This window comes from Hemiscyllium ocellatum, chromosome 3 (genome assembly GCF_020745735.1).
Source record: "Hemiscyllium ocellatum isolate sHemOce1 chromosome 3, sHemOce1.pat.X.cur, whole genome shotgun sequence".
In the NCBI taxonomy this organism is placed as follows: domain Eukaryota; kingdom Metazoa; phylum Chordata; class Chondrichthyes; order Orectolobiformes; family Hemiscylliidae; genus Hemiscyllium; species Hemiscyllium ocellatum.
Window position 1 is genome coordinate 85058153 of NC_083403.1, and position 27640 is coordinate 85085792.

The 27640-nt window shown below is 39.7% G+C and overlaps 1 protein-coding gene across 1 annotated transcript in view; it reads left to right on the plus strand.

Annotated features, from left to right (window-relative positions):
• The window catches only part of LOC132806651 (macoilin-like), a 128732-nt gene that overhangs the window by 83282 nt on the left and 17810 nt on the right, over nt 1–27640 (plus strand). The window contains exons 4-6 of the mRNA XM_060821261.1: nt 5423–5546; nt 12574–12752; nt 16327–16789. Coding sequence (XP_060677244.1) covers nt 5423–5546; nt 12574–12752; nt 16327–16789 — 766 coding nt within the window. The remainder of the gene's footprint in view (nt 1–5422; nt 5547–12573; nt 12753–16326; nt 16790–27640) is intronic.

The following is a 27640-nucleotide window of genomic DNA, read 5'->3' on the forward strand; positions in this document are numbered from 1 at the left end:
AGATGAAATATGAGAATAAGCTAGCTAATAATATCAAAAGAATTGCAAGTTTGTTTAGATATCTAAAATGTAAGAGAGAGTCAAAGGTGGCTGTTGGACTGCTGGAAAATGAGGCTTGTGAATTAATAATGGAGAACAAAGAAATGGTGAAGGAACTTTGTTTTTACAGTGTAAGACACCAGCGGTATACCAGAACTTCAAGAGAATCAGGTGAAGGATGTGAGTGTAGAGACCATCAATAAGGGGAAGGTGCTGAGGAAGCTGAAAGGTCTGAAGGCAGATAAATTACGTGGACCAGAAAAACTACACCCCAAAATTTTGAAGGAGATACTGAGAAAATAGCAGAGGCATTGGTCGTGATCCTTTAGGAATCACCAGAGTCAGAGAGGGACAAATAAGACTGTAAAATGATTAACGTAAAACCTTTTTTAAGAAAGGAGGGCAGCAGAAGACAGGAAGCTCTAGATCGGTTAGTCTGACCATGGTCATTGGTCAGATTTTAGGGTCTACTATTAATTATGAGATTGGAGCTACTTAGAAGATCATGGTAAAATAGGGCTGAGTCAGCATGACTTCATCAAGGGGAGGTGATGTCCAACACATCCGTTGGTGTTCTTTAAGGAGTTAACAAGTCAGTTAGACAAAAGCAGGCCAGTGGACATGATCAATTTGGATTTCCAAAAGGCCTTTGACAAGTTTCCACGCAGGAGTTTGCTAAATAAGGTAAGAGCCCATAATGTTAGGGGCAAGGTACTGGCATGGATAAGGATTAACTGACTGGCAGAAGGCAGAGAGTGGGAATAAAGTGCCTTTTTCAGGATGACAGCTGGTGACAAGCGGAGCTCCGGAGGGACTTCTCATTATACATTAATGGTCTCAACAGAGGAACTGAGGGCATTGTTGCTAAGTTTGCAGATGACGTTGAGATTGGTGGCAGGGCAGGTAGTGTTGATGAAGTGGGAAAGCTGCAGAAGGACTTGAACATGCTGGTGAATGGACAAAGGAGTGACAGATGAATACAATATGGGAAAGTGTGAGGTTATGCAGTCGGACAGGAAAAAAAAGAGGTGTAGACCATTTTCTAAAAGGGGAAAGGCTTCAGTAAACTGAAATGGAAAGGGACTTGGAAGTCCTAGTTCTGGACTGTATTAAAGTTAACATCCAGGATCAATTGGTAGTTGGAAGTCAAATGCAATGTTAGCATTCATTTCAAAAGGCACAAGAATAAAAGAACAGAGATGTACTGCTAAAGCTGAATAAGGCTCTGGTCAGACCACATTTGGAATATTGTGAGCAGTGTTGGGCCCCATATCTATGGAAGGATGGGCTGGTGTTTGAGTGGATGCAGATGAAGTTTACAAGAATGATGCTGGAGATAAAAGGATTCTCATAAAAGGTGCTTTTGATGACTCTGGGTCTGTACTTGATGGAGTTTAAAAAGATAAGGAGGGATCTGATTGAAACTTGAAGAATAATGAAAGGAGAAGGTTGGAATAACTAGGACCCGAGGGCACAGCCTTGGAGTGAAGGGATGACCTTTTAGAACTGAAATGAGGATGAATTTTTTCAGCCAGAGGGTAGTTAATTGGTAGAACTCATTGCCACAGAGAGCTGTGGAGGCCAAGTCATTGATTCACAAAGAAGGATAGGTTCTTGATTGGTAAGGGGAACAAAGGTTACAAGGAGAAAGCAGGAGAATGGAGTTGAGAAATGTATCAGCCATGATGAAATGGCAGAGCAGACTCAATGGGCCGAATGGCTCAGTTCTGCTCCAATATCTTATGGTCTTATCTAATTTTCTGAAAGAATGAAGCCACTAGATTCCATATTTTAAAACAAAACAACTCTTTTTTACAAAAGTCAAGCAAAACAAACACTGTATAATAAATAACTGTCTATATTCTAAAAACCTAAATCAAAACAAATCAAATGAGAATTAAGCAAATTGTGGTCGATAGTAACCTATAAATTACATATTAATTTGCAGGTACGAGTAAGACAGACCAGCAATCTATTGAACGTATAGATCATTAAACTCAGTCAAAAGGTCCTTCAAGTTCTCCTCAGGAAGAATTTCAGTTCCTCTTTTTATAGAATACAGCAATGCACAACTAACCCAAGGTCCACTGGCCCGATCTTCACCAACAATAGTACACAGGTGCTGCAGAACCTCCTCAATTTTATGTGGAATGCAATGTTACCTCCAAGTGAGACAACTGCTGACGCTGTGTTTTTGCTGATTCACAGCTTCTGAGTCTAGCCTCTTATTTCAATTTGTTTGTACTGCAGTACCCACTGAGCTGTGTTGACTCTATTTCTTTCTTTATTGTTTCAACCAGAAGTTTTGGTTTCCAATTTTAGTGTCAATCTTAGTTTCTTAGCAAATGAGAGGGCTGGTTTCTCATTTTATTAGGATCTCAAAACTACAATGCTAGTTTTTAAACCACAGATTCAATCACATAAATGTAAATGTTCCAAAGTCTGTTGTAAATTCATTTGTGTGGACCAGTTATTTTAATCTTATGTATTTGCCATGTGTTTATTTGTTGATTTGAATCCAAAATAAGCAGCCCTTTAAAGGCTTAATACTTGTCACGCAAGCTTATTCAATTTTGTAAGAATTTAAAATGCTCTATGGATCCTTTTGAGCGGACTTACAACAACCTTTCTCTCGAAAGAAATGTATGAAGCCACATTTAGCCAAAGGAATGCTTTCCCCTTTTTGGCTTTGATTTTGGCCTCACCCTGATGCATATCTTAAAGTTGCTTATATTACACTAAAAGGAAAATCTCATTAAAATGGTTAGGTTACTGCAATGTATGGTGGTTAGGTTTGTTATAGGGTCTCTTGGGAATATTATATAATTTAGATTTTAAGTAGGAAAGAGGACTCCATTAAAGTGTCTTGAAAAACTAATGTTTAGCTTAATTTTATCTGTAATCTGTCAAGATATAAGTGCATTAAAATAATTTAGTGGCGGCACCAAGTCTGGTACTAGCTTGAGGGTGATACAGATTTTGTTTTTTCTTGTTGGATTAAATTTAAAGTGTCATGCGCATGCTCATTCTTGAATGAGATAAAAATCTATTTATTTACATGGATTTTAATTTGTTTCTTTTTCATCAAATTTTTCCTTTTCTCTTGAGTGCACTGATTCATGCCAGCACACAAAATACCTGGGAGCAGTTATCCTTTGTTATCCTTCTTTGTTTGACAATCTTCTTAAGAGTAGTCTAAACAGTGAGTAGTGACAGACTATCAGGTTTGAGAAGCAGCATATCTATATTTGAACTGCGACAACCCATTAAGGCGCCTTCATTAGCACCTTCCAAATCAATGACCTATATTACCAGAATGACAAGAGTAGCAAATCCAGCTTCACATAGATATTTTATATTAGATAGCAATAAATATCGGAATTTGGCTGATGGCCTGGGGCATTGAGATGAATTTTAGTGTCATTATTGCCATCCCTACTAGAGATTGACTGTATCAACATGGGGCAGACACTGAACATGACACATTGCTGGTCTGTGTGTAGGCAATTTTCCACACAAGATAATATATTTACAAGGGCAGCTACTGAGGCATTTAACTTCCATTTCTTAAAAATATAATACTCTGTTCCTCGGAAGATATTTCTAAAGCAGAAAACTAAACTTACAGTGTCTGAATTTCTACAGTTTTGGTCATTGAAATGGATATTCCAGCATTTCTAGGGTAACATCCATTTTGTCTGTTTAATCACAATCATCGAGTTGATAGCTTTTCCATCACAGCCAGACTTAGAAACATAGAAACAGAGAACCTAGGAGCAGGAGTAGGCCATTCAGCCCTTTAATCCTGCTCTGTCATTTAATATCTCAATGCCTCTATTTCAATGCGATATTCCCATTTTCTTTTCCCAAAATACCTAATTCCTGTAGTAGAGAATTCCACAGGTTCACTACTCTTTATGGGAGGAAATTTTTCCTTGTCTTGGTCCTAAATGGTCTGATTCATATATAAGGTTCTGAGCCTTGGTTCCAGACTTGCCAACCCAAAAAACATGCTACTAGGCGATCATTGAAATAAATGATATTGTGTACAAAAAAACACTGCTTCATGCCTCAGTTTCCAACAAAGACATTTGGGGCAATGACTGCTGGCCTTGTCAGTAATACCCTTACCCTAAAAACAGATAAAAGAAGTAATAAAATTGATGCCAGAATTAACTGAAACAAGTGGAAGAAATTGAAGAAGAATTTTAAAACTTCATTATTGACCTACATCTGGTTGAAATAATCTCAACACTGAAGGCCTGAGACCCTGTAAGACCATATTGTCTTTTTGAATCAGAGTAGAAGTTCTGCATGAGCGCCAAAATGGGGGTTGCTTTGTCTTACAGTGACTTTACAGAGATTTGACTATTTTTGAAATGGAAGAATTAGTTAGTCATTAAAGCTACGCAATTAAGCTGGATAGGATATATCTGAATACAGAAGTCTTAGTTATATATGCTTAGTATTAGATTGGTATAGGAGATATTTATAGTGCAAAGTAGTTTAAAGCGATTTTCAAATTTACCTTTCCATACTATCTGCTATCTTATATCTCACCTTTTTGAAGTCCAAATTAAGGGATGTGAGCATTACTGGCTGGGCCAGCACACATTGGTGATTTCTAATTGCCCTTGAGAATGCAGCAGTCAGCTGCCTTCTCGAACCGCTGCAGCCCTGGGTTGTAGGGATATCCCCAATGTTGTTAGAAAGATGTTTGAGGATTTTAACTTAGTGACAGTGAATAAACAGTGATTTAGTTCAAAGTCAGGATGCATGTGGCTTGGAGCAGAACTTACTGGAGATGGTTTGTCTGGAACTGCTACCCATGTCGTTCGGATAGTATACTTCAATGATTTGGAAGATGATACCGAAGGATGAATTGTTGTAGTTCATATTGCAGAAGGTTCTCACTGCTCCCACTGTCTATCAGTGATGGAGAAAGTAAATGTTGGCAGTGGTGGAATGGGTTGCATTCAATTGGGATGCTTTGTCTTGGGATGGTAATAGGTGCTTTTGATGTCGCATACATCAAGGCAAATGAAGAATATTCCACTATGCCCCTCACTTGTGCCATGTAAGACATGACTTCCCAATGTGGGGTTAGGAGGTGAAATTTTGTGCTCCCAAACACTGAAGCAGCAATGACCACTGTGAACATAGCAATATTCCCACTCTAACAGGCTTCTACTCTCACAACACAACAACTCTCTCTCCTAGCACAGATTGTGCCACAGATTATGTTGCAACACATTAAAATGAAGTACACTGCAAGCTCCAAATTAACCTGCCATTTGGGAATTATATCTGTAAACTGTATTTGATCAGATCTGTTTATCAATTATGTAATTTCTAACGCATGCCTTTCTTTTTTGCCCTGCAGATAGAGGTGGTTGCTTATCTACTTTGTCTCTTTGGATACTATTTATTTATATAGAAGCAACAATCAGATTTAAGGATTTAAGAAATTTCAATGTAGATCTTTGTCGCCCATTTGCAGCACACTGGTAAGTCATTATATCTAGACTTTGGAATGTAAGAGACAGTCAGAACTTCAAAAGATAAACTTCATGTTAATAATTTTATTATTATTCCTACTGATTTAATCCAATTGCATTTGGTGTTCTTGTTCACCAAAGAATTGAAAAGTTATAGATATTTTTAATCAACTTGTTCAGACATGCTGTAATACACATCTGGAGCGGATGGAGCTTGAACCCAGGTTTACCTGGCTCAGCGGTAGGGACATTGCATCATAAAAGACTTATGATTTCTCCATGGATTTATCAGATATCAGACACTGGAGTCTATACAACAGTTCAGCTCTCCTTTGACAATGTAGACTTGGAATTTGTGGGAATTTTGATGGTGAACTGAATGAGTTGTTACTGCTCTGACTCTTTGGTGGCACAATGGTTAGCACTACTGCCTCACAGTATCAGGGACCTGTGTTGGATTCCACCCTTGGGGGACTGTGTGGAGTTTGCATATTTGTGTCAGTTGTCTCACACAGTCCAAAGATGTGCAGATTAGGTGGATTGGCCAAGCTAAATTGCCCTGCAATGTTTAGATATGTTCAGGCTAGGTTGGTTAACTCTGGTAAATGTGGGGTAGTAGGATGCTTTTCAGAGGGTTAGTACAGACTTGATGGGCCTAATGTCCTCTGTCTGTACTTTAGGGATTTTATGACTACAATTTAAAGATTCAGTGCAAGCAGAACTTAATGGAGAAGATCTGAAGTTGTGGTCTGTCATTTGTTGCTTCTCTCTCCTGAATAACAATCCACAGAATCATTTGATCTGGTGAGAATTTCCATTTTTCCATTCTTACATTGTTATTAGAAATCCTGTTTAAAAATGTTCAACGAGATAGATTTTTAATTACAATCTGAGTCATAACCACTATTGATCAACTAACATGGCCCTCAAATATAATTTTTAATCTGTGGATTGTTATAAATTTCCCCATTTTAAAATTGCTTACTAGATTTTTGCTTTTTATAAAACGTTTGTCCACACTTTTATCAGATACTTTATCTACTATCTTTTCTATGTCCAAATTCTTATTTTATGCTCTCTAAAATTGGTAAAATGTGATTTGATTATCAGTGTGTTTCATTTCGTGGTTGGCTGTCTGTGAGAATTCTGAAATGTATTTTACTGTTTGAACAACTTAATGTCATCACTGTAGCTCAGACTGGAATTCCCATTTAATTGTTGCTACAATAAATTGAACACCAAGAGATTTCATAAATAACAGAGAAAAGATATCAGCATGGCTTTGTTTGAGATCAACAGTGATTGTCCTTGCTTCACTCATGACAAGTATTTGGGTTAGTTTGATCTTGGAGTAGGATAAAGTGGCGGCAAAACATCAAGGGCTGAAGGGCCTGTACTGTGCTGTACTGTTCTATGTTCTGTTATGAAACCACATCCACTTCTTTGAGTGGCAGGTGATACACAATTCTTTCTGTAACCTGTGTTAGTTGATCATTGTCAGTATTTACATCTTGCAAGCAAAAATCCCAAATAGCTATTCACTGAAAAACCTGATGTAACTTATATGTTGGTTCTGAAACAAGAATTTGAAAAGTAGAGATCGCTGTAAACAATCCATTATGTTGTCGATAAAAAGAAAATTGAGCAAACTGAAAAAAAATCTTTAGATTTAAATCCAACACTCAGAAGTACAGGTTGATCAAATTTCACGCAACTGAATAGTAACTACCCTGTACTAACTACCCAAAAATCTGTGATTATTATTTTTATTTTCAAATTAAGCAAAATAGAACTCAAATCTGATCACCTGTTACAGTATAGCAATTTAAAAGAACATAGACTCCAGTACCAAAGTATTATTCTTGAATTGTGAATCCAACCGTAATAATTTATAGCAAACTTTGTTTTGACTGCCACCTTATGAACCAGCATGCTTGACAAATCGGCGAAATTATATACCTCAAATTCTGTGAGGTTTACTGTATTGTTCTGTCAAATTATTATTTTTTAAATAATTTATTTACCTTAATGTAAATACTCTTGTTGTTCAATCAACAGCCATACAAAATATCAACAGCTGATTTAATTTTGAGTCAACTTCTCCTCAACCACATGATATACTATGATGTCTGAGTAGTCAGTTGAGGGTGTGTGTGACAAGGCTTTCTGCTGGCAAATTTTATTTAAGGCAAAGTTGCATTACTATTTATGTGATATATGCCGGAAATAAAGTATACCAGTGATGTGGTTCCTCCTGCATTATGTTTCTATTACTTAGTGTGTGTTTTTATAGTGATTATGTGGCTCCCTTCATTACCTGGAATATTTTATTAACATAAAATGTTAATAACATTTATGCTACCTGGTCCTTTAGGTAGCAGTTTAAAAAAAAGTTTGTTCTAATCTTTTCTTTATTATTCAGATGGTGGATTTAAATGCAATTGATCTTTCCTTGAGGCACTGCAATCTGTGCATTTGTAGTTGGCATGCAAATGGAAACCATGTTTGTAGCTCATAATTCATCATGCTATGAAAATAATAGAAATAGTGTCATCAACTAAATGAGCGATTTTCAATAGCAAGACGTCTAATATTCTCGACTGTTAATAAACATTATCCTCACACCTTGCTTTTGCATGCCGAAGTGTTGAAAGTGAGAGCTTGAAGGTTTGCAGCAAGAAAGTCAGGCGATCTGGCTCTGAGTGCAAAAGCAAGAAACATGTATCATTTTAATCAATCAGATTGAAGCATTATGAAATTAATAACACAAGGCCGAAGGAGCAAGAGTGGGCGAATTCAATGCCAGATCTCATCTAGTAAGGAAAATAAAGATGGAAAGTATGATTAGACTGAGCAAGAAAAAAGCAAATATTTTAATATTTTAAATACCAATAGTAATTAAAGCCTGTGACAAGAGATGGCTGAGAAGGGGGCTTTGGCACTGCCTTTCTTCAACAGAAACATGGAAGTTTGTCCAATGGGGTGGTACAGTGTAGAAGCATCCTCTACGGGTAGTGAGGAGGCCATCAGCAAGTCTTCCTATGGAATCAACAAACCAAGAGGCAAAAATCTTGGCTATAAAATGTTATCAACCAATCAGAGCTTGTCAGCTGTTGTATTGAGCAGTGCTACTGCTGAACCTGTGGGTGCTGCCAAAAAGACAGGCAGTGGAGTCCTAGGATGACTGTGTGACTCAGACCACAGGTAAGTAATGTTTAGATTTGGAAAGGGTGAGGAGGGGTGTTGTAGTGGCTTGTCTGTGCATGGGTGCAGGGGGTTCAGCTGCAAAGAGAGGTGGTGGCTCTCAGCAACACTTCTATCTTCCTAATGTCCATTCTCTCAATCAGGCACTGAACACCTTCATTACTCCAACATCCCAGAGTTGACAAGCTGGCCAAGTAATTGTAGCTACAATGCGTGCTACGTGATGATATGCCCACCTGCAATTGAGTTAATACCAGCTGCAATGGAAGAAACTTTCAAGTGGTCATTAATTATTGCCAGAGCAGGAAATCAAATATGGGCCTTCCTGTCCAGAATGTAATCCTCATGTAGGCAGGATGGTGCTGTCAGTCTTCCTGATTTCACATCCTTCCCACCCCTAAGCTCACCAACAGGGACAACAGAAGATTCCGCCCAATGTTCTATGGGAATACCCTATTTCACTTTTTATACAGGAGTTGCATTAGCAGTCTACTAGTTCTCTGACACCCCTCTATTTTCAATAGCCATTTTGTGGGCGGCACGGTGGCACAGTGGTTAGCACTGCTACCTCACAGCGCCTGAGACCCGGATTCAATTCCTGACTCAGGCGACTGACTGTGTGGAGTTTGCACTTTCTCCCCGTGTCTACGTGGGTTTCCTCCGGGTGCTCCGGTTTCCTCCCACAGTCCAAAGATGTGCGGGTCAGGTGAATTGGCCATGCTAAATTGCCCGTAGTGTTAGGTAAGGGGTAAATGTAGGGGTATGGGTGGGTTGCACTTCAGCGCAGTGTGGACTTGTTGGGCCAAAGAGCCTGTTTCCACACTGTAAGTAATCTAATCTAATCTAAATACCATTTCAGTGGTGATAAAGTTTCTCAGCCACTTCCCTGCATCAATTAATTCTTCAACCCTCCCAATTTTGAGTCAATCACCTCACTACCTTCTTCATTTGCTGTATTAAATGAAATGAGGCAACATCAAAGCTTAACAGCATTGACTACATGTTTCTTGTTCTACCACTTGAGAATAAGGTGCAATACTCTTTCTCAAGTAACTGAGGAGTTGATAAGATGAAACATCTCAGAAGCATCAAGGGTAGGAAAATGAGAAAAGATACAAACCCTTTCAGTAGGTGTCTCAGTTCTCCATCTGCCTGAAATTTCAATAGAAGCAGAACTTCCTTTAAGAAAAAGCATTTTCTATATTGTACCAGGTTTACTGTTTAACACAGAAAATTACATGAACTCCATAGATGAGGTCTATAATTGGGAATATTTTAAAAAGAATGAATTGACTCAGAACTAAATTAGTTGCTGCAACCCTTGCAAAGTAATTAATGATAATTTCTGCTACTTACCTTCCCCTTACATATTCTGCTTAATGTTAGCTCTGTCAATTAAAAATATTTAAGTGCATTTAAAATTTAAACTAAATTGAACCTAATGTTTGCCTTGAAAAACAGATCTGTTTTAGCACTGCTACTAATTCTGCTACAAGCAGAGTTACACAAAGTCACCAGCTGGATCAGATGAGACATGAAGTGAGCCACTTAAAGATGATTGTATTACATCTTGCTATCTCTTATTGCCTGCTTCCCTTTGGATTGCTGTATTGAGATTTCAGATTCATATTCATTTTGTACCTAAAATGTACCATAACAATCTGCCTGATTATCACATTCAGAAATAAAAACTTGCATTTAAAAAGTGGCTGTAATATAATAAAACCTTTTCAGTAGTCCTCAGGACTATTGTAGCCACATAAGAAGATATTAGGGCAGAAGACCACAGCTTCTTCGAAGAGGTTGCATTTAAAGGTGCATCTTACAGAAAGTGTGATAAAAAAGTGAAGAAATGCACAGTGGGAATTCCAAAACTAAGGGATTGGACAGCTGAACATTTAGCCACTAGTACTGAAGCAGCTAAAAGGAATGTGCTGAAAACCAGATTAGAGGATTATGTGTAACTCACAGGAATGTGGGATTGGAGGAAATTATAGAGACATGGAGAGGCAAAGCCAAACTTGGAAACAAGTGTCAGAATTTTAAAATCAATGTTGGCTGAATAACTGGCAGTTGATTTTTATTTGGCTAAATAAGTAACAGCCTATGAAGGTTTCCACAGGTATGTAATATTAGTGAAGTCCAAAATGAATAGTGCAAATTGAGGTGAAAGTTTGGCTCTCACTTCTAGGTCTCATCTTAGAATAAGGGGTAGTAAATTTAAAACAGAGTTGAGGAGAAACTATTTCTCCTAAGGGGTTGTGATTCTAGAATCCGCTACCCCAAAGTGTGGTGGATGCTGGGCTAGTGAGTAAATTTAAGGAGGAGTTAGACAGACTTTTAATTGGTAATGGGTTCTGAATAGAGAACAGCTTTCTGAGAGAGGTACATTGAGCAGCTTCCTGTGCAAAGTGCTGTAACTCCGGAAGAGAATGGAGATATTATAAAGCATTTTGAGCATAAGGAGAGAATATGTGATATAGCTCAGTTAACAGGAATAGGGGAGTCTACCTTATGCACCATGACAGCCCTCTGTCCCTGCAGTAACAATATTTTTTAAATGTACGGTGTTAAATTTACTTTTGTTCCATTGATAAATATGATTTAAACCTTCATTCCCTGTGCTATACATTGTGAGGGATATTTTTTGCTGGTCTACCCCAACTTCCCTTTTCCATTCGGCCCCTTTATTTCTATTACGCGATTTTGTATTAAGTGAGGTTTTGTTGGAATGCAGCTATGGTGTTACAGGAGAGCTATCGGTATCAGGAAGGAAATATGCAATTGTTACTAGTCTGGATTAGAAGTGATTCCAGATCCACAAAAAAATTTGTCTGTAGCTGCTCTTCTCAGGAGTATTCAAGAAACTTACTCAGTAGCTTCAAAGCCACTAGGGAAAACTAGCAACATTGAAGTAACTCCTTTCCACTGCAGGCACTTGAGCTGGAAGAATTTAGCTCTAGATGAATACTGTGGATGCTAGCTTAACACTGTGATTTATCGATAAAGCCTCAGTTTTATATCTTTCAGCTTCTCATATCTTACTCAAAGGAAGTTTGTTGTGATGCAACAAAAGTTACTCCACTATTTTGTAAACTTCTGTAACCTTTGTTACATTAGGTTATACAAAATAGGGATAGAATGAATGAATGTAAAATCCAGACTGATTTACCTCATTTAAAAACTACACTCAGTTTTAAAACCTTTATAATTCCACAGAATCTCAACATGCACAATTTTTTTTTAGCAAACAGGAATTGTGAAAAAAAGCTTCACGTGGGTAGTGGCAAGAATGTGGAGCTTGCTACTACAGTGAATGACTGGGATGAATATTAGAGATGGATTTAAGGAGAGCTTGGATGATCAGATGAGGGAAGAGAGTAAGTGATATGCTGATGCAATTAGACTAGGAAGGATAGATGGAGGCTTGAATTGAGCATAATTATCAGTAGAGATTGGGTGAGCTGAATGGACTGGATCAATGTTTTACATTCCTCATAATTCCATGATTTGCATAGCTAACTGTATCAGAAAATGTTTACATCTAACATCTATATGATTATATCAAAATACTTCTTCAGGTTTTATTATTGTAGATGCTAAGGTCTAACATTCATTTTACTTTGCTAAGATAGATAAATGATCATTTATTTCTTTGCTTTTTATGGTATCTTTTTGCAAGTAAATTGGCTCATACATTTTCCTTCATTACTGCACAAACTAGACTTCAGATCAAATTATTTGACTGAAATTTCAGGGTTTTTTTTCTCTCAAAGGTGCTATGCAAATACAAATTTGATTTCATTAAGTGTTATTTCCTTTCTTCTTTTAGCATAGGGTATCCAGTGGTGTCTTTCGGTTTTGAATTTAAAAGTTACATTTGCTACAAAATTAAACTAAGGAAACAAAAAGAAGTTAAAAAACAGAATGAATTCTTCATGCAAATTCTACGGCAGGCCTTACCTTTAGAACCACAACTGCAAACAAGACTGGACCAGAGTTTGGAAGAAGGTATATGGAACAGAATTCCCATTCCCCTTTTTTCTGTTTTTATTTGATACTAACTTTATCATTGCCAGATTTTTCTTCCATAAATCAATGCTTTTACCCTATATTCTTGACCAAGTCCATGTTGTGGTTACAAGGTATGTTTAATCGCTAAGTCCAATATATTGAATTTTGAATATTTGGTGCTCATTCCATTAAAAATTGCAATAGTCCACTATTCATAGATATTGGTTGGAGTGTTTTGCTTACATTGATTCTTGCAAAGATGATACCATTCATAGCTAAAATATGGTTGTTAAATTGCTCTACTTGTGTAGTTTCCACCTCACTGATCGACTGCCATAGAACAAATGGTACACACATAGCAAAAGGAAGTATGTATCTTTGCCCACAACACTAATGGGATAGAACATAGAACATAGAACATAGAAGGATACAGCGCAGTACAGGCCCTTCGGCCCTCGATGTTGCGCCGACCGAATCCTACCTAACCTATACTAGCCCAATAACTTCCAAATGCCTATCCAATGCCCGCTTAAATGACCATAAAGAAGGAGAGTTCACCACTGATACGGGCAGGGCATTCCATGAACTCACAACCCGCTGTGTGAAGAATCTACCCCTAACATCTGTCCTATACCTACCACCCCTTAATTTAAAGCTATGTCCCCTAGTAACACCTGACTCCATTAGCGGTAAAAGGTTCTTAGTATCTACCCTATCTAAACCCCTAATCATCTTATACACTTCTATCAGATCTCCCCTAAACCTTCTCTTCTCCAATGAGAACAGCCCCAAGTGCCTCAGCCTTTCCTCATAAGATTTTCCTACCATTCCAGGCAACATCCTGGTAAACCTCCTCTGCACTCGTTCTAAAGCTTCCACATCCTTCCTATAGTATGGCGACCAAAACTGCACACAATACTCCAGATGAGGCCTCACCAGAGTCTTATACAACTGCAACATGACCTCAGGACTCCGGAACTCAATTCCTCTGCCAATAAAGCCCAGTACACCATATGCCTTCCTCACAGCACTATTTACCTGGGTGGCAACTTTCAGAGATCTGTGTACATGGACACCAAGATCCCTCTGCTCATCCACACTACCAAGTAGCCTACCATTAGCCCAGTAATCCATCATCTTGTTATTCCTACCAAAGTGAACGACTTCGCACTTAGCTACATTGAATTCCATTTGCCACATTTCCGCCCAGCTCTGCAGCTTATCTATATCCCGCTGTAACCTACCACTTCCTTCCTCACTATCCACAACTCCACCGACTTTTGTGTCATCCGCAAACTTGCTTACCCAGCTTTCAAGTCCTTCCTCTAGATCATTTATAAAGATAACAAAAAGCAATGGTCCCAAAACAGATCCTTGTGGTACACCGCTAGTAACTGCGCTCCAAGATGAACATAATCCATCAACTACTACCCTCTGTCTCCTTCCAGCCAGCCAATTCCTAATCCAAACCTCTAATGTATCCTCAATGCCATACCTCCGAAGTTTTAGCATTAGCCTACCATGGGGAACCTTATCAAACGCCTTACTAAAATCCATATACACAACATCTACTGCTTTACCCTCGTCCACTTCCTTAGTCACCTTCTCAAAGAACTCAATAAGGTTTGTGAGGCACGACCTGCCCTTCACAAAACCATGCTGGCTATCCCTGATCACGTTATTCCTACCCAGATGTTCATAAATCTTATCCCTTACCATTCTCTCTAAGACTTTGCCCACCACTGAAGTCAGACTCACTGGCCTATAGTTACTAGGGCTATCCCTACTCCCTTTCTTGAACAATGGGACCACATTCGCTATCCTCCAGTCCTCTGGTACTATTCCCGTTGACAATGACGACATAAAAATCCAGGCCAATGGCTCTGCTATCTCCTCCCTAGCTTCCCATAGGATCCTGGGGTAAATGCCATCAGGCCCAGGAGACTTATCTATATTCATCCTTTCCAATATTCCCAAAACCTCTTCCCTGCATATTTCCAGGGCATTCATTCTAATTATTTGTGATTCCATATTCACATCAGCAACAGTGTCCTGTTCCTGAGTGAATACTGATGAAAAGTACTGATTTAATGTCTCTCCAATCTCCTCCGCCTCCACACACAACTTCCCACTACTATCCTTGACTGGACCGATACCTACCCTAGTCATCCTTTTATTCTTGACATACCTATAGAAAGCCTTTGGGTTTTCCCTAATCCTACCAGCTAAAGACTTTTCATGTCCCCTTCTCGCTTCTCTTAGCTCCCTCTTTAGCTCCTTCCTGGCTACCTTATAACTCTCAATCGCCCCTACTGAACCTTCACGCCTCATCTTTACATATGCCGCCTTCTTCCCTTTCACAAGGGACTCCAATTCCTTACTAAACCACGGCTGCCTCACAAGGCCCTTTACACCATGCCTGACTGGTACATACCTATCGAGGACACGCAGTAGCTGCTCCTTGAACAATCCCCACATCTCATTAGTGTTCTTCTCTTGAAGCCTGTTTTTCCAATCCACACATCCTAAGTCATGCCTCACTGCATCATAATTTCCCTGCCCCCAGCTATAGCTCTTGCCCTGCGGCGCACGATTATCCCTCTCCATCACTAAAGTAAAAGTCACCGAGTTGTGGTCACTGTCCCCGAAGTGCTCACCTACCTCCAAGTCTAACACCTGGCCTGGTTCATTACCTAGAACCAAATCCAATATAGCCTCCCCTCTTGTTGGCCTGTCGACATATTGTGTCAGGAAACCCTCCTGCACACATTAATCAAGTATATTCTACGACAGAAAAACACCACTTAGCAGAGACCTGGTAGGCCCAGCAAACTAGAAGACTACTCACCCTTTATACTTTACTCAGTTGTTTCAAATAGAATTTTTATTTTATTCAAAATTGGTATGTGGTCCACGAGGACTAGAGGATCACTGTTAGAGAGACAAGTGGTTATATGGTTTGAGGGTCACTATTATGAATCAAGGATGGGGCAATGCAAATATTCAGACTTTCATGAACTACCACAGCTGGTATAGGGACTGAACCAATCCTGTTGGCATCATTCTACACCATACTGTAACCACAAAACCAGCAGTGCTAATGGAGTTGCACCATTATTCTGAGGACCAGTATAAACTAGCTTGGTCTTCAATATGATACACTAAACCATTAACATCTGAAAAGAAAAATACATGTCCATATCCATTTTAGGAATGGATTCCTCCCCAAATTATCTTATTTTGAAGGTTGGATATGCAAAATATGAATCTGTCTTGAACAGAAACTGCTGGAGAAACTCAGAGGGTTTGGCACCATCTGTGGAGAGAGAAACAGAGTTGATGTTTAGAGTCCAGTGATCCTTCTTCAGGAACTGGACTCAGAATATCAACCCTGATTTCTCTCTACAGATGCTGCCAGACCTGCTGAGCTATTCCAACAATTTCTGTTTTTGTTTCAGACCTTCAGCACCAGCAGTTCTTTGTTTTATTTTTATATGAATCTGTCTTTGATAAATTGATGTATATTTCCAATGTTCCCTTCATATTATAACTTTTTTCTCTTTTTCTTTAGCATTTAAAGCACTTCCACTATCCTCTCAATACCAGCATCCAACGAAAGCCATTACAATAGGGAAGAAATACACTTTAGCCTTACCAGAACTGGAATTTAAAGATAAAGGCAAAGAGAAAGAGAAGGAAGTCACAAAACAAGCTGTCACAGCCAGTCACTGTTTACAAGCAACTGATTCTAGAATGACTGATACAGAGTGTACAGAAAATCACTTCAACAAGAATTCAGAGTATGAATCATCTGGTAGCACAGAAAATCTACCCCATGATGATTTATGTGCTGAATCTTCAAAAATTTGCAAACACTTATCACCAAAGGCACATGGTGCGTCTAATGGCAATGTGATCTTTGCTAAAAATGAGAAGAAGCAAAAGTGTTCAAGCAAAAACACAAGCATGCGGAAAGGGATATTTGAAAATGGCTCTTTAAATAATCAGAACAGCAAACCAGAGACTGTACTACGGTAAGATGTCCTTGTTTTTTTCTAGGATTCTATTGTAGAAAAGAGTGTAGTTAAATGTCAGTGTGATGAGCTTGACTACGAAACAATTCCTTCAAGGGATGTGGGCATTACTAGGAAGACCAGAAATTATTGTCTATCTCTAAGTGTCATTGAGAAGGTCCCAGAAAGCCACCTTCCTGAATACAACTGCACACTTTTCTTAGCCTCACAGAGTAGTCAAAGTCACAATTTCTGTAGGTTTGGAGCTACGGAAAGACCATATCAGGTAAGGACAACAGATAATCTGCCCAAAGGACATTGAACCAGATACTATTTTAAAACAGCTTGGTAATTTTATGGTCACATACTACTGATACACATTTTTTAAAAAAAATTATTGAAGTTTTATTTAATTGATTGAATTGAAGTTCCTCAGCTTCTATGGTAAGGTTTGAATGAATCTTTGGATCACTTCTGGAATTATGTAAGAAAAATACTGAAGATGCTGGAAATCTGAAATTAAAAACAGAAAATGCTGGCAGGCCAAATAACCTCTATGGAAAGAAACAGAGTTAACTTTTCAGATTGATGATTGCATTTTGCCAGAACCACTGCCTGATATGGTAACACCTTTTCTCTCACCATTGACATTGCCTGACCTCCTGAGTGTTTCCAGCATTACCTGTATTTCAGGCCTCTTGCTCCAGTAATTCACCATTATGCTTATCATATCCTGGGTATATTTGTGAACAAATCAATACATACATTTAATATTACCATACCCCAGATCATTGAAAGTAACAGAAAGCAGTAGTGGTAATGTAATGATTACTTGCTCCCAGCTAATGAACAAGAATGTCAGCTTTTACTGAACCTAGAGTTAATGCTGGAGGGGTCCACATAAGCAAAGAGTTATTGAATACTCTACTTGTTTCATCAAGCTGAAACCTGTTTGTACTTCATCTTTGCATGCAAGCTATCATTTGCCTAGTAAAGGAAGCTTGTACTTTTTCAACTATGCAGGATGCATTTGCATTTACAGATCCTTTCAAATATAGCATCAGTGGGATAGTTGAATGTAAGCCACCACCTTCACCTCATTTAATCATCTATCTGCTCAACTTCCTAGATAGTCATGAGTTGAATTTCTCTTGTTAGCATTATTTAAAGGAATGAATTTGTATTCATTTGTACTTTGGTAGATTGAAAATAACCACATTTCGATCAGTACCAACATTTAAGTTCACACAAATTAATGCTCCCATGGATGAGCAAAAGTTTTACCATCTCTAGTTAGATGTATTATTGGAGATGATGCCAGATCACTAACTCCACTTCCTCAGGTCAAATCTCTGCATGCTTGGGCATTTTATTTGGATGCACAACAATTTGATTGATATATTCAATGGCACTATGTTTTTTTTTAACCTACAAATGGGCATTCTTGGGATTGATCAGAAACAGCAATCAAGACACCTGAAGTTTAAGAAAGTGTTGCACTGATGACATCATTATGGGATTAGAATAAGTAAAATGTAATTTGTTAAATTCTTCAGAAACTGCTTATTTTCTCATTCTAAAGTAGACAAGCAGGAGGCTGGAAGAACACAGCAAGCCAGGCAGCACCCAAAGATGGAGAAGTCGACATTTTGGGTATAAACCAAGAAAGGTTTCCTTTAATAGGCAAATGATGGCCTTGCATACAAATATAAAGTATAAACCTGAAACATCTACTTCTCCACTTCTAGATGCCGCCTGGCTTGCTGTGTTCTTCCAGCCTCCTGCTTGTCTATTTCAGAATCCAGCAGCTGCAGTTTTATTGTCTGTCTTTCATTCAGGCAAGAACATATTTACAATGAACTGGGAGCTGAATCTGAAGGAATTTTGCAAACTTAATGCCAGAGTAAAGGTAAAGGTGACGCAGACATTCATATGGACCTGAAATGAGCTGACAGTAATCTCACCAAAAGGCAAAAACAACCTTCTGGTTCAGGTTCTGAAGAAGGACCATTAGATCCGAATGTTAACTCTGCTTTCTCTCCACTGATGGTACCACATCTTCTTAGTTTCTCCTGCAATTTCTGTTGTCATTGAGCAAAACAGCTTTGTTAGATCGAAATAAAGTGGAGCTATCTGCTCACTGCATTAGCAAACCTATAATGCGATATATGTATAAACTGTGTATTAATGTTTATACACATGAAGTAAGTCAAGTTGCACTATAAAGAAATAAAATCAAAAAGCAATATGAAAATGTGGTAACTTAATGCAATGCTAACATCCATCTAAAAATCTTGATTTATGAAAAATATTGTGCATTGTAACTATTTGGGATAAATAAAAATGTATGAATTTATTCATTACAAATTTTCAGCCATACAAAAATCACTAACAATAAAAAAATGATAATCTGCATTGTGTATATACATAAAGTCAGAGAGTCGTAGAGATGTACAGCATGGAAACAGACCTTCGGTCCAACTCGTCCATGCTGACCATATATCCCAACCCAATCTCGTCCCACCTGCCAGCACCCGGCCCATATCCCTCCAAACCTTTCGGATTCATATACCCTTTTAAATGCCTTTTAAATGTTGCAATTGTACTAGCCTCCACCACTTCCTCTGGCAGCCCATTCCATACACGTACCACCTTCTGAGTGAAAATGTTGCCTCTTAGGTCTCTTTTATATCTTTCCCCTCTCATCCTAAATCTCTGTCCTCTAGTTCTGGACTTCCCGACCTCAGGGAAAAGACTTTGTCTATTTATCCTATCCATGCCCCTCATGATTTTATAACCCTCCGTAAGGTCACCCCTTAGCCTCCAACGCTCCAGGGAAAACAGCCTCAGACTATTCAGCCTTTTCCAAAAGCTCAAATCCTCCAACCCTGGCAACATCCTTGTAAATCTTTTCTAAACCCTTTCACAACATCCTTCTGATAGGAAGGAGACCAGAATTGCATGCAATATTCCAACAGTGGCCTAACCAATGTCCTGTATACCGCAACATGACCTCCCAACTCCTCTACTCAATATTCTGACCAATAAAGGAAAGCATACCACATGCTTTCTTCACTATCCTATCTAACTATGATTCCACTTTCAAGGAGCTATAAACCTGCACTCCAAAGCCTCTTTGTTCAGCAACACTCCCTAGGACCTTACCATTAAGTGTATAAGTCCTGCTAAGACGTGCTTTCCCAAAATCCAGCACCTCACATTTATCTAAATTAAACTCCATTTGCCTCTCCGCAGCCCATTGGCCCATCTGATCAAGATCCTGTTGTAATCTGAGGTAACCTTCTTCGCTATCCACTACACCTCCAATTTTGGTGTCATTTGCAAACTTACGAACTATACCTCTTATGCTTGCATCCAAATCATTTATATAAATGATAAAAAGTAATGGACCCAGCACCAATCCTTGTGGCACTCCACTGGTCACAGGCCTCCAGTCTGAAAAACAACCCTCCACCACCACCCTCTGTCTTCTACCTTTGAGCCAGTTCTGTATCCAAATGGCTAGTTCTCCCTGTATTCTATGAGATCTAATCTTGTTCACATGTCTTCCATGGGAAACCTCGTTGAATGCCTAACTGAAGTCCATATAGATCAAGTCTACTGCTCTGCCCTCATTAATCCTCTTTGTTACTTCTTCAAAAAACTCAATCAAGTTTGTGAGACATAATTTCCCATGCACAAAGCCATGTTGACTATCCCTAATCAGTCCTTGCGTTTCCAAATACATGTACATCCTGTCCCTCAGGATTCCCTCCAACAACTTGCCCACCACTGAAGTCAGGCTCACTGGTCCATAGTTGAAAATGCGTTGCTGGTTAAAGCACAGCAGGTCAGGCAGCATCCAAGGAATAGGAAATTCGACGTTTCGGGCATCAGGAATGAGGAGAGGGTGTCAGGCAGGTTAAGATAAAAGGTAGGGAGGAGGGACTTGGGGGAGGGGCGATGGAGATGTGATAGGTGGACGGAGGTCAAGGTGAGGGTGATAGGCCAGAGTGGGGTGGGGGCGGAGAGGTTAGGAAGAAGATTGCAGGTTAGGAGGGCGGTGCTGAGTTGAGGGAACCGACTGAAACAAGGTGGGGGGAGGGGAAATGAGGAAACTGGAGAAATCCGAGTTCATCCCTTGTGGTTGGAGGGTTCCCAGGCGGAAGATGAGGCGTTCTTCCTCCAACCGTCGTGTTGTTAGGTTTTGCCGGTGGAGGAGTCCAAGGACCTGCATGTCCTCGGTGGAGTGGGAGGGAGAGTTAAAGTGTTGAGCCACGGGGTGGTTGGGTTGGTTGGTCCGGGCGTCCCTGAGGTGTTCTCTGAAGTGTTTCGCAAGTAAGCGGCCCGTCTCCCCAATGTAGAGGAGGCCACATCGGGTGCAGCGGATGCAATAGATGATGTGTGTGGAGGTACAGGTGAACTTGTGGCGGATATGGAAGGATCCCTTGGGGCCTTGGAGGGATGTGAGGGAGGAGGTGTGGGCGCAAGTTTTACATTTCCTGCGGTTGCAGGGGAAGGTGCCGGGCGTGGAGGTTGGGTTGGTGGGGGGTGTGGACCTGACGAGGGAGTCATGAAGGGAGTGGTCTTTGCGAATTTCCTGTTCCTTGGATGCTGCCTGACCTGCTGTGCTTTAACCAGCAACGCATTTTCAACTGTGATCTCCAGCATCTGCAGACCTCATTTTTTACCTCACTGGTCTATAGTTCCCTGGTGTGTCCTTAAAATATTTCTGAAACAGTGGCATCATGTTAGCCAACCTCCAGTCTTCCAGCACCTCATCTGTCACTATCGATGATATAAATATATCAGTAAGAGGCCCAGCAATCAGTTCTCTAGCTTCCCACAGAGTTCTAGGGTACACCTGATCAGGTTCTGGGGATGTATCCACTTTTATGCATTTCAAGACATCCAGCACTTCCTCCTCTGTAATACGGACATTTTTCAAGATGTCATCATCTACTTCCCTGCAGTCTATATTTTCCATGTCCTTTTCCACAGTAAATACTGATGCAAAATATTCGTTTAGTACCTGCCCCATTTCCTGTGGCTCCACACAAAGGCTGCCTTGCTGATCTTTGAGGGGCCCTATTCTCTCCCTAGTTACCCTTCTGTCCTTTGGATTCTCCTTATTTCTATTTGTCAAAGCTATTTCATGTCTCCTTTTTGCCCTCCTGATTTCTCTCTTAAGTATACTTTTACCGCCTTTATACTCTTCTAAGGATTTACTCGATCTAACCTGTCTGTACCTGACATATGCTTCCTTCTTTTTCTTAACCAAACCTTCAATTTCTTTAGTCATCCAGCATTCCCTACACCTACCAGCCTTTCCTTTTACCTTAACAGGAATATGCTTTCTCTGGACTCTCGTTATCTCATTTCTGAAGGCTTCCCATTTTCCAGCCATCCCTTTACCTGCTAACATCTGCGCCCAATCATCTTTTGAAAGTTCTTGACTAATACTGTCAAAATTGTCCTTCCTCCAATTTAGAACTTCAACTTTTAGATCTGGTCTATCCTTTTCCATCACTATTTTAAAATAAATAGTTATGGTCGCTGCCCCAAAGTGGCTCCCCATTGACACCTCAGTCACCTGCCCTGCCTTATTTCCCAAGAGTAGGTCAGGTTTTGCACCATCTCTAGTAGGTACATTGACATACTGAATCAGAAAACTTGCTCATACACATTTAACAAATCCTTCTCCATCTAAACCCTTAACATTATGGCTGTCCCAATATATATTTGGAAAGTTAAAATCCCCTACCATAACCACCCTATTATTCTTACAGATAACTGAAATCTCCTTACAAAATTGTTTCTCAATTTTCCTCTGACTATTAGGGGGTCTATAATACAATCCTAATAAGGTGATCATCCCTTTCTTATTTCTCAGTTTCACCCAAATACCGTCCCTGGATGTATTTCCAGGAATATCCTCCCTCAGCACAGCTGTAATGCTATCCCTTATCAAAAACACCACTTCCCTCCTCTCTGGCCTCCCTTTCTCTCCTTCCTGTAACATTTGTATCCTGAAACATTAAGCTGCTAGTCCTGTCCATCCCTGAGTCACGTTTCTGTAATTGCTATGATATCCCAATCCCATGTTCCTAACCATGCCCTAGGAACCCGACGGACTTTTCATCACATTAGAGCCAGTCTCAATACCAGAAACTTGGCTGTTCATGCTATGTATCCCTGAGTGTCCCATCACCCCCTACATTTTCCAAAACAGCATACTTATTAGAATTGGGGATAGCCACAGAAGACTCCTGTTCTACCTGCCTACCTCTCTTCCCTTTCCTGGAGTTAGCCCATCTATCTGACTGTATCTGAGACTTTCCCCACTCTTCCTTTTCCTGCCATTCATCACATCCCCTTGCTCTTGTAAATTCCTCATTTTTTCTAACTGCCTCTCCAACCAATCACTTCGATCTGATATGATTCACAACCAATGGCATTTATTGCAGATATAATCCTCAGTAACCCATAAGCTCTCCCTAAACTTCCATATCCGACAAGAAGAGCATATTACTCTACTAAGGGCCATTTTGGTTTATTTCAATCTACAGACCCAGAAAATAGCATTGTCTTATTTCTGTAAAAAAACATGCTCTAAATTAAATTAATATTTATGGCTTATATTTTAAGGCTAATCAAGAGACATAGCTCAATAAAACATATAATCAAGAAAGAACCCACTTTACTCACTACTGCAGACTTATTTGAAGGCCACACTTAAAATCCACTTATCTGCTTCTGTGCTGTGACCTTTCCCAAATAGGTTCATCCAATATCAGTTATGAATTTCACTGTTTTTTAATTTTCTCAGATGCACTCCAATGTCTGGTGATACATGAATTCAACAGCAAAGACAGTAACTGCTAACTCTGTCAGTTAGCAAAGTGGGTTTGTTTCTTTCTTTCTTTCTCTCTCTCTCTCTCTCTCTCTCTCTCTCTCCTGCACTAACCTCACCATGTGCTTCCTTTGTCTGTAATTCTCCCTTTTAAAACTGCTGTTGTTTTGATTTTTTTCCTCCAAAGTTCCAAAACAATGCAACAGCATATAAAACAGTAACTGCTGCTCCTGGAATTTGAGGAAATCACCTCCAACACCTAAACCATCTCAAAAAAGGAGCAGCTGTTACAGCCAGAAATTTTTCCTGTCCTCCATCTTGGATTACCCAGAATTCATATTAGCCAGATTCCTTCAGAATTGAAAATTTGGGTTATCCAAGATGTTTGAGATCAAACCAGAAGGCAAACAGGGCTTTCTCTTTGGTTGGCAGCAGCAGCATTTGGGGAATTGATTTACCTTTTCCAGAGGCTGCAAACAGTCAGAGTTTCACAGAACAGGAATTATTTTCATTAATGCATTTTTAGTCAAACCCCACATGATTGCTATATCAATGTGAATAAAACATTCACATGATACTGGGACAAGTGAAGTTTCCGTTCATGATCTGCGGTCATATGTTACAAATAAAAGAAAATTAGATTTGTAATCAATTCGTAGCTTTCACACAGGATCTCTTTTGTTCTCTCATCAGACACATTCAATGAAATTTGCACTGAAGTAATTTATAGAGTCAGTAACAAATAAAGCTGTTAAGTCGCTGAGGCAAGCAGTGACTTCTGGAAACCATTAAATCCAGTAAATTACTTCAAAATGGACTACAGGGATTCAGCAAAGATTTATGTAAATCATGTGTAACAATCCAACACTGACTACATTACTGAGGAGCTGACCAAGAACGCCAAAGTAGTAGATTTCAGAGCTCCTACAATGAAGTCACCTCAATTTAATTTTGAGTTCAGAACAAGTCTAGTATAAATCCAATCTTTCAGAAGACGTCTGAAACTGATTGTCAAAAAAAGTACAACACGACTCATTGCAATCAAGTAAGATTACAAGTAGCAGGTGTGGTCCTCCTAAAATATAAAGTGGGTCATCATTATTATTTTTATCTTCTTTCAAGCTATCATTTATAAATAACAATGCAACAATAAAAGTCAGACTAATGCAAACACAGCCTTCTTTGCACATTGAACTTGGCCCAAAGAACTATACGGTAACACTAATTGGCTATTATATAATGCAGAGCTGTTTGTAACTTAGCAACATGCTACAGCAATAACTCATGTCTAACTAGAGCTGGATCAAGGATATTATTTATGGTTTCATTCTGTCACAACCTCTGATTCTGTGCATACCACTCGAATGCCGATTAGAGGTTGGATGTCTGGGCAAAAAAAATAGGGGTAACATAGGTCAGAAATCTAAAGTGCTGTGGAGCTTTCTAATTTGTTTCAGAAAGTGTATTTTACAAGAAAGACTGTTGTAGAGATGGAAAATTACAGATGTAAAACCTTCTGTGGGTGACTAATAGAATGTAACCTCTAAAAATGTCAAAGAAACTAGACTGTCATCCAAAGCAAGTTCATGTAAGATCCAATCTACTGGAAATTCGACCATAAGAAACTGCACAGTTTAATGAAAAACATTTTCTTACACAACCTTAACTTCAACTAAAAGCATGAACTGACCAAAACCTATAGGCCTGCCATAAAAGATAGGCTGAAACATTTTATTTCTTCATTTCTACCTAAACTATTAATTGTGAAGGATAATGTATGAGAGTTGGATGAGCAAAGTGTAATGTCTTCAAACCTCCACATTAAGTGTGGGTTAATAAATGACCCACACTTTAAAACAAAACTCACAAAAAGGCTTGCGGTTACCATTATTTCAATGGAGAGAATTGCTCTGAGGGTAAGAAATTGCTCACATACAGAATAAATTGATCATGGATAATATGAGAAAACATGAAAAGAACAGTGACCAAACTCTCAGAATGAAGCAACACACTCAGTGCCTAGAAGAGCTGTGTTAGAAGAGCTGTGTTATGTTCTGTGCAGAATGAAAGTGTGTTAGCTATCCTTGATTAGTCAGCTCAGAACCCGAGTATTCAATGTTCATGGGATACATGAAGTGCTGACCACCCATAAAGTAGGAAAAGTGGACCAATGCTGACTGAGGAGGTATCCTGAAGAAGGGCTCATGGCCGAAACGTCGATTCTCCTGCTCCTTGGATACTGCCTGACCTGCTGCGCTTTTCCAGAAACACATTTTCAGCTCTGATCTCCAGCATCTGCAGTCCTCAATTTCTCCTCTGAGGAGGTATCCATCTATACTCCAACAATTGGCTCTCTCAGGCCAACAGGAATGTATAGCAAGGGCTAAGGATGTCCCTGAGGATGACATGAGCAAGCTCTATCCACTTCCTCTGAGGCAGTAATGGGAGCACAATGTAGGAGACCCTGAATGAAGTGAACACCAAGTTAGATAAATCACTAATTTCCTCACTGTGGTGTATTGTGGATTACCAACACAGATATTAACAGAAAAGAAATGTCAGCTTCTCACATGGCAGTGAAGTGACAGTTGAGGTTGCAGGCAGCAGATTAACTTGCTGTGACAATATGATTACCCACATTGGATGTACATTTTTCTGTGCCTGAACATGCTTGCTGCATTCACAATCATGTGGTTAGTCCTGTAGGTCTCAAAGTTTATCTGCTCAACCTTCACTGACTCAGAATATGCTTTGTTAAAATTGGTCCTTGCACAGGCTTCATTGTGATGCCCAATCCTTTCATGGTGAAAGGGAACACCCAGTACAGCAGAGGATTCCCCTCTGTGTCACCTGCTCCATCCTCCTGCTCATTTTCTTCCTCTGATGATGTCAGACTTTCTCTCTGATTCCTCAAGAGTCACTCCTCTTTGGTGGACCATAGTGCACAGTGTACAGCAGACCACAATCAGGTGAGAGACTCTGACAATATGAGTGCTGCAGGGTTACAGTTGAGTGATACAGGCAACAAAAGTGTACCATCTGTTGCCAGATGGTTTGGCTGATTTGGGGTCCTTGTCAGCATGTAGCTGTCATATGTCCTTTTGAACTGCATTTTGTTGTATACTATATAGTGGCTGGGGAGGCAGCATTTCAGAAAGTGGTTCTTGTCCTCTGAAATTCATCTGCTAAGCTGTAGGTGATGGAAGGAGTGGGAAGGGTTGATGGAGGAGATGAGGTTGTGGTGTATAGATCCTGGTAGCTTCCAGAAAAGTAACCGCATGACATGCAGGAACATTTTGTTATTGTTGAGTACCAGTTACATATTTGTTGACTTGTAGGCCTGCTTGGTTGTAAAGGGTTGAAAAATGTGGCACTGGAAAAGCACAGCAGGACAGGCAGCATCTGAGGAGCAGGGGAGACGACGTTTCGGGCATAAGTCCTTCATCAGGAATATGCTTGAAACATCAATTCTCTTACTCCTCGGATGCTGCTTGACCTGCTGTTTTTTCGAGTGCCACACTTTTCGACTCTGGTCTCCAGCATCTGCAGTCCTTACTTTCTCCTTGCTTCTTTATAAATCTCTCCTATTAATAGGCTCCCTGATGGCTACTTATTAATAGGAGTAGTCGATGATGCCCTCATTAGTGTGAACCCAGTAATTGCAGAAAATCCAAATGTTGTCTCAATCTGGGACGGCCCATTTGTGGGGACTCTAATGAAGCAGACTACAAAATACCACAGGAGGTCTGCAGTTGGGCCCTGAAATGACACAGAAGTAAACCAAGGCCAGAGTTACCTTGCCTGCTACTGGAAGGGTTGGGTTGTGTGTGGAGGGAGGTGTAATCTCCATTGTCAAGGACCCAGATGTCAATCACCAATTCCTTGGGAGCTGCAGTCTCCCAGACTCATCACCTTTTGACATTTCCAGGTAGCTTTGCCTGTTGCAGTACATCCAATAACTTAGAGTCATAGAGATGTACAGCATGGAAACCGACCCTTCGGTCCAACCCAATGCCGAC